Below are 7,706 nucleotides of genomic sequence, written 5' to 3'. Positions count from 1 at the left end.
GTGCTGGGGCAGCAGGCTGAGGGTAGCGGACGCAAAAAGACTGAACAGACTGATCCGCAAGGCCAGTGACGTTGTGGGAGTGGAGCTGGACTCTCTGACGGTGGTGTCAGAGAGGAGGATGCTGTCCAAGTTACATGTCATCTTGGCCAATGGCTCTCATCCACTCCATGACGTGGTGGTCAGCCACAGGAGTACATTCAGCACTAGACTGATCCGCCAAGATGCACCACAGAGCGCCACAGGAAATCATTCCTGCCTGTGGCCATCAAACTGTTCAGCTCCTCTCTGAGTGTAAGACGCTCTGTGGTAGCAGGACGACTCTGGACGCTTTGTTTCTCTCTAATGTGCAATAACCCATATTTCAAATGTAGCATCATTTATTACACTGTATATATAGATATATTTCTAGTAGAATGAACATTTCTTATATTTTTATTCTATTTTTATTATTCTTGCTTATATATAGTTTGCTTATAAATCATCCCTTCATGAAGATTATACTTTGTTATTGTTGAGTTGATTAAACTTAAACATGACAGAAACACCAGCTCCAAAATGATCATTAAGTTATCAACACCTAGTATTATAACCTCTATTACAGGACTGTTGTATTAGGCTGCATCAGGTTTAGCTTAGTGTATGTCACACTTTGTATTGGTGCTCAGTCAGCTCGTTAACAAACGGCTGGTTAACGTAAACTAAAGTGTTCAGTTTGAACTGGCAGTGGAAGGATTAGAAGACATTTCAAACAATGTTACCTTATCAGGGAAGTGTATTTTAAGGGTTGTATGAGGCCGAGCTTTTAGTTACTTAATAACTACCTTTTTAAATTCACTGTCCTGTTATTCATGAGTCTGTTAATGATGATGTCCATGTCATTTTTAATGTTAGTGCAAACTGTACTTGGAGCCTAACAGCACAATTAAATTCCCCCATGCAAGACTGAGAAGAGGACATTTGGATGTAAGTCAGTTCATGAGAAATATGTGTTAACCCTTGGAATGTATAAATGATGAGACTGAATCTGTTATTCAGAGGATCTGTGGCTTCAGTCTCACCTGATGACATTGTTTGAAGGTGGCAGATTTTTACAATTGTTTTGTTAATGTTTTCAGGCCTGAAATCAGTTCAGGTTCACACACTGCAGATGTGGAGGTGAGAGAGTAATATGTTCTTTAAATTTGTGCAGGGCATCAGTTCCCACTGCGCTTTATTACATATCGTACTGTTTTATACTCTGCGTTTGAGCCGTCTCTTCTTCGTCCTGTGCAGACCATGTCTCCATCTGGCCACCGTGGTCTTCAGTGGGATCCAGAAGACCTGCTGAGCTCTTCTACTGAACTGCACCTGAGGGGTGTTTTGTTAAAGAAGATTCCCAGTTAAACCAACCAGGCAAACAGAAGTTCTGTTTCATAAAACAGGTTGACTGACCTTAGTTACCATGGAGATGTAGTCATCCAGACTCACCCAGTTCTGGTCAAGCTTGGAGGCTTAGCTTCACCTCAGACGCAGCCAGTGCAACATCAGTCAGTATGAAACACAGTGTTTCTCCTCTTTACTGCTTCTCTCTGAACATCATTCTGATTCAACTTCTAGATCATATCAGGTTTGTCACAGTTGGACTGTAGGCTGCAGTGATCCAGAACTAGAATGTGTCAATGTTCAGTATCTCCACAGTATCTCAGTCAACTAAGCAAACAAAGGCATTTAAATCTGTACTTGTGTCAGAGCTCAGAGGTTGTCTGCTGCACGCTGCCGGAACTCTGTTGGGTTTTGTTTATGGCAGTGATTCTGTTTAAATGTCTCAGTTTTCATATTATTTGTTTAGTATGTGTTCCTCTGGGCTGTGAACATTATATTTTCACTTTCTTTGCTGTGAATCGATGTGATCTGTGATCATGAACTAGTCGTTCTAAATGTTCCCTGTGGACAAAACACAAGTGTCCATATGACGGAGCTGGTGGATCAGTATACAGTGTCCACGTATAACCACATGTAGGCAGACTCATATTACACATAGATAATAATCACAACATTCCTAGACAATGAAGAGTTGCATATATCACTATGTACGGTGAATGAGACAAACAGAAAAGTGACCCACCCATAAAAAAGCTTGTCCAGAGGTCAAAAACTCCACCAGGTACCTTTTTAAATCAAGCTTGAATTAGTCTGATAATATTAGTTTTAAGTTCACTTTGTTGAACATGACATGTCCTGTTGGACTGAGCCTTCAGTTTTAAACATGTCCTGTTGGACTGAGCCTTCAGTTTTAAACCGCCTCTTACTGTCAACTGCAGAGAAACCAGACCAGGTTCAGATGTTGAGGGCTCAACCAGCTGTGTGACACCGATCAGTCATTTCTCGGTTCACTGTCATTGTATGTAGACACATGTACTCGTGAATGTTGTAGCTTATATCTTCATCTGGTCACTTTCTCCTTACATCTGAGCTGCAACCAGGTCACATGGCTCAGCAGTTTCGTTGTGATTCATCATCTGACAGCAGAGGTTCTGGAGTCAAGTCAGAAATTGAGACGAAGATCTTCCAGAAGATGATCCATTCAGACTCAGATCAGTACTAATGTCAGCAGGTACAACGACAAAGGCCGAGTCACTGCTCATGGTAATGAGTCATGCAGCAAGGCGTAATATAACAGGAACACAGCTTGATGATTTGTTAAAGCTCATACTAATACTATCTGTCGGATCAGAATATTTGTTCAACAAGGTCTTTAAAAACAACTCGGACGGCTGGACTCCCACTGACACCTGCAAACATACCAGTTACACCTCAAACTCAGCACTGCTTGAAAATCCTCAGATTCAAAACAACACGAGCTGCAGACATGAACATGTCGTCTCTGACATGTATGATGGTGAAAAAATCAGTTGGAGTTCTGTCAGGTCCAAACAATTTGTCATTTAATTTCAATTCTGATGGCTCACCTGTGTCTTTGGCCCATACAGCTGCATTCAGACGAGCTCCTCCCAGAATGAGACTCCAGAAAGGCTGCAGGTCTTTGGTTTGGTGGTTGTGTCCATGTTCTCAGACTCTTTGTTGGTCAGGACAGAACACTGGCATCCAAAGGTGGAACCTGTGTGAACAGGTTTATGTTGTTGTGTAGATTCAGCCACGGAAAACACCAAACAGTTGAATTCAGAGTAGTCAGTGTCAGAGGAGTGAAGGATGATGATGATATTCTGATGTAGTGTGGGCTTTGTGTCTTACTTGGTGTCATTAGACAGCTCACACAGCTTCTTTAGTGATCAACCCCACTACACTGGGAGTCCAAACACTATGAGGGTGCTAGAAAACAGGATCAAGGACATCAAGCCACCACACCTGATAACACAACTACCCAGACCACAATGGGAGGAGCCACTGGTTCTGGAAGTATTATTATATTTCAAGTATTCTGAAGTTTTTATGCTCACATGGTTGATGTTTGAATTTTTATTACACATCAGTGTTTCATGTTTTGTACAGATGATTCAGGTTCATTCTCCATCAGTAAATGTGATGAATTCAATTATTGTTGTGATAAAACTAATTCCATGTTAATGTTAATGTTCAACAATCTCTTGTGTTTAGTTTAGTTTCAGTATTTTATGTATTGTAAATGCATTTGTATAAAAAATGGAAACAGAGTTTATTATTTCACACCAAGTATTTACAATAAATTAATTTACTTCCCTTAAAGAACTCTTTGACATCGCTCGCCTCATTTTTATTTCAGTTCTTTATGCTTACAAGGTGAATTTAATTTACTGATCATTTACAACACAAGACATTTAACATAGTCAACAAACAACAACTCTTATTTATGGTGGAGTTTAGGAGCCTCACAGCCTGGAGACAGAAGCTGCACTGGATCTCCTTCCAGACGGCAGCAGGGTGAACAGGCTCTGCAACACCTCCAGCAGGACTGAGTGGACCAACAGCTCCCCCTGCTGGACAACCGCTGCTACTACAACTACTACAGTAACACGGTGCGTGTGTGCGCATGCGCGCGCGCGAGTGTGAGGACAGATGTTGTGACGTGTTCAAGCGCTCACATGTTGTTGCTCCTCGCGCCCCGCAGAGGGCGCTGCAGGCGCAGCTTCCGGCTTCCTGTGTGTCACATTTATTTCTGTCCGTAAAACAACAACAGCAGCAGCAGCGACACATGTGAGCGGAGCTTAAAGGAGTCGCGATGTTTTCTGCTGTAAAAGAGAAAGTCGGGGAGGTTTTGTTACCGGGAGATGAATTCTGCTCTGAGGCCGACGACACCATCTCTCTGACGGATCACGTTAAACCGGAGAAGGTGGTGTGTGGTCCGGGTCTGAGGCGGAGCGGAGACCGGCTGCTGGTGTGTAAAAGCGGCGTCCTCCGACACAAACAGCCCAACATGTTCTGGATCGACTCACAGCAGAGGAGGGTGAGACTTTAACGTCCTGTTCACACCGACACGAACGAGCCGTTTACTGTGAGTCTGCGTCCAGCAGCAGCTTCTACAACAGGCAGGATCCCATTTAGAAAAGTCGCAATTTAAAGGTTTTCTCGTCAGCAGACCTCAAACGCGTCATACGACAAGACTTTCAGACTGAATCAGATCATTAAGCTCCAGCTGTGATTACGGCTGTAACATGATGTCACCAGGCTGTGCGTGGTGCTCTCAGAGTTAAACTAAATGAATCAGGTCCACTGTCATGTCGTCCCTCCGTCCGCTGAAGACCGCCGGGCTTTACTGCAGCGAGCAGCGTGACTCGGTTCTGAATAGATCAGATTATTTAGTAATACAGTACCGCTCAGTGAACCAGTCACACCCCGAATTATTCACAAGACCAAATCCGTTCATGAGAACTTCAGTTTTGGTTCTGAAAGTTAAAGTTCTAACAACCGGATTCAGTCAAATTTAAAAAAGGTATATTTTTAAGCGGAGATCAGCAGATCCAGGTAGAAGACTAAAGTAAAGTCAATCTAACAGTGAAGATTTTTGTGAGGACATTTCGTCAGAAGAGGACATGTGTTGGAGCAGTGCATGCTGGGAGCTGAGTCTGTCTCTGTGTCCTCAGTATGTCCCCGCTAAAGGAGAGACCATCATCGGCATCGTGACAGTCAAATCAGGAGACGTCTTCAAGGTGGACTTTGGAGGAAGTGAGCAGGCGTCTCTGTCCTACCTGGCGTTTGAGGGAGCGACCAAGAGGAACCGGCCCAACGTCCAGGTGAGACTCTGAGGACACGGACAGGTCCAGGTGAGACACAGACAGGCCCAGGTGAGACCCAGAGGACACAGGCAGGTTCAGGTGAGACACCAAGGACACAGACAGGTCCAGGTGAGACTCAGAGAACACAGATGGGTCCAGGTGAGAATCTGAGGACACAGGCAGGTCCAGGTGAGACACAGACGGGTCCAGGTGAGAATCTGAGGACACGGACAGGTCCAGGTGAGACCCTGATGACACAGACAGGTCCAGGTGAGACCCTGAGGACACAGACAGGTCCAGGTGAGACACAGATGGGTCCAGGTGAGAATCTGAGGACACAGGCAGGTCCAGGTGAGACACAGACAGGTCCAGGTGAGACACAGGCGGGTCCAGGTGAGACACAGGCAGGTCCAGGTGAGACACAGGTGGGTCCAGGTGAGACACAGACAGGTCCAGGTGAGAATCTGAGGACGCAGGCAGGTCCAGATGTGTGACCCCTCTCTCCCCGTGTGTTACCTGTGCAGGTGGGGGACCTGGTGTTCGCTCAGTTCGTCATAGCCAATAAGGACATGGAGCCGGAGCTGGTGTGTGTGGACAGTTCTGGACGGGCCAATGGGATGGGAGTGTTTGGAGGGGGCGGCCTGCTGTTCAGCGTCTCTCTGGGGTTGGTCCGCAGGTACGAGCTGCCTCAGGTGTTTGTGTGTGAGTGAGCAGGTGTGAATGTCCCTGTCCTCAGACTGTGTGTCCCCCTGTCCAGGTTGCTGTCCCCCCACAGTGACGTCCTGTCGGACCTGCAGCAGCTGTTCCCCTGCGAGCTGGTTCTGGGGATGAACGGTCGTCTGTGGGTCAAGTCCTCCAGCGTCCAGCAGACACTCGTCATCGCAAACCTGCTGCAGAGCTGCGACACCATGACGGCACCGCAGAGACAGCAGCTGTTCAGGAGGGTGGCACAGGGGGCGCTGTAGACCGGGTCGGACCGCAAGGACACCTGCTGGTCCACCTGAAGCAGTTCTCAGGGGCTCTGGTTCTGGGTTTTTGGTGCAGAACTGATTTAGTTTGTTGGAGTTTAAAGGACCATTGCACAATTTTTTCCATCCCAGCTGAAACATCAGTCGTGTTTGTCGGTGCCGTCTGCAGCTGCAGTCTGAACGTGGATCAGACGGATCCTACAAAGTTCTGACCCGGAGAACAAAACGTTCTCGGACCTTTTGGACGGGTCAAAATGTGTTTTTGTGAAACTAAAGTATGAACAACATCTAACAGTTTATTGTTTCAGTCGTATTTCTGAATTCTGTCCTCGGCTGCTCGTGACAAAAAAGACAAAAGTCCAGAAGACGTCCAGAGGTTTTAATAAAACGCCAAGTGGAACCAGTTCCAGTTTGAATCCAGTTCCACACTGGATATTCTCCAACATGAAAAATGCTATTACCGGTATTATTTTTATAATGGTGAATTTCAGTTAAAAAAAAGTCTAAATGAATTAAAATGATCAACAGAAGGTGAAGAAATGACACGTGTTGATGTCTCTACAGAGATATCTCATGGAGTTAGCATGCTAACCAGCTAGCCTCGGCCCGTCCTGGCTCTTGAAACCTGTGAGCTTCCGGACCTCTTTTTTATTTTGAACTTTATTTAAATGTCAATGTCAACAACACTGAACATCAGACACTGTTAAACACTCCTCAACAAACAGCTTCTCGTTCTGTTGACCTTTTTAAGAGTATTTAGCTTCGGGCTTAAATCTGTAGATGCAACAGAACCGTCAGAGTCCATCTTGTAGAAAAATGTCCATCTTCATCTGCTGTCATGTTGTCATGTGTTCATTATATGGACTGGTTTCAGTCTCTGGGTCTGTTAGTATACGCAGTGTAAACTTCTGATCTTCTGAGTACAAACAACATGAGATGCATTGAAATAGTGAAGTTCATTATCTTTTATATCCCGTCTGTCTTTCTATTACTGGACAGTCCCAGAGGACATCTGCATGATGTCATCACACAATGTCTCCAACAAAGTGGGGACAAGATTCTTGGTTGGCAGATGTTTTTCCATTATCATAATAAAATATAGTTTGAAGCCTGGTGGTCCTTTAATCTCATCTCTCTGTGAGGGTTTAGTGCCTCTTTTGTCAGTAATGAAACATCTTGTTGTGCATTATGACTTCATCTCACTGCCCTCAGAAAGCTGGTCGATCGTACTCAGGCCTTTATATTCCCACCGCTTGAATCCACTGTCCCACATTGATGAGAGGAACTCTATGCTGGTGCTCCCCAGATCTCTTCTGACTGTCCCTCACCCACACAGTACGTCTCATCCACACATTCTGTATTTTAACTTCATTCACCAGTTTGTTGTCAAGGAGGGTCAGACTGATAAACTAACCTCTTGTACTGACTCCTGTTCTATTTGGAACCGACCTGTCTCCTGGTTATTGTTCATCCTGAGTTACAGCAGTGAGTTGACTTGTCCAATAATACCTTTAGAGGTTTGGTAGAGACGAGCCTCCTCTCTCTATCG

At 45.2% G+C, this 7,706-nt stretch overlaps 1 protein-coding gene across 1 annotated transcript; it reads left to right on the top strand.

Moving 5' to 3' along the window:
• Window positions 1-3,747: 3,747 nt before the first annotated feature.
• Window positions 3,748-7,265, top strand: exosc3 (exosome component 3). The gene is made up of 4 exons (XM_084352308.1): window positions 3,748-4,420; window positions 5,058-5,207; window positions 5,714-5,865; window positions 5,947-7,265. The coding sequence occupies exons 1-4, from the start codon at window positions 4,196-4,198 to the stop codon at window positions 6,152-6,154; spliced, it is 735 nt and encodes a 244-aa protein (XP_084208434.1). The 5' UTR covers window positions 3,748-4,195; the 3' UTR covers window positions 6,155-7,265.
• The last annotated feature ends 441 nt before the right edge of the window (window positions 7,266-7,706 follow it).

This window comes from Pagrus pagrus, assembly GCF_965226575.1.
Source record: "Pagrus pagrus genome assembly, chromosome: 5".
NCBI classification, from domain to species: Eukaryota; Metazoa; Chordata; class Actinopteri; order Spariformes; family Sparidae; genus Pagrus; species Pagrus pagrus.
This window is presented reverse-complemented; position numbering and strand designations above follow the sequence as displayed.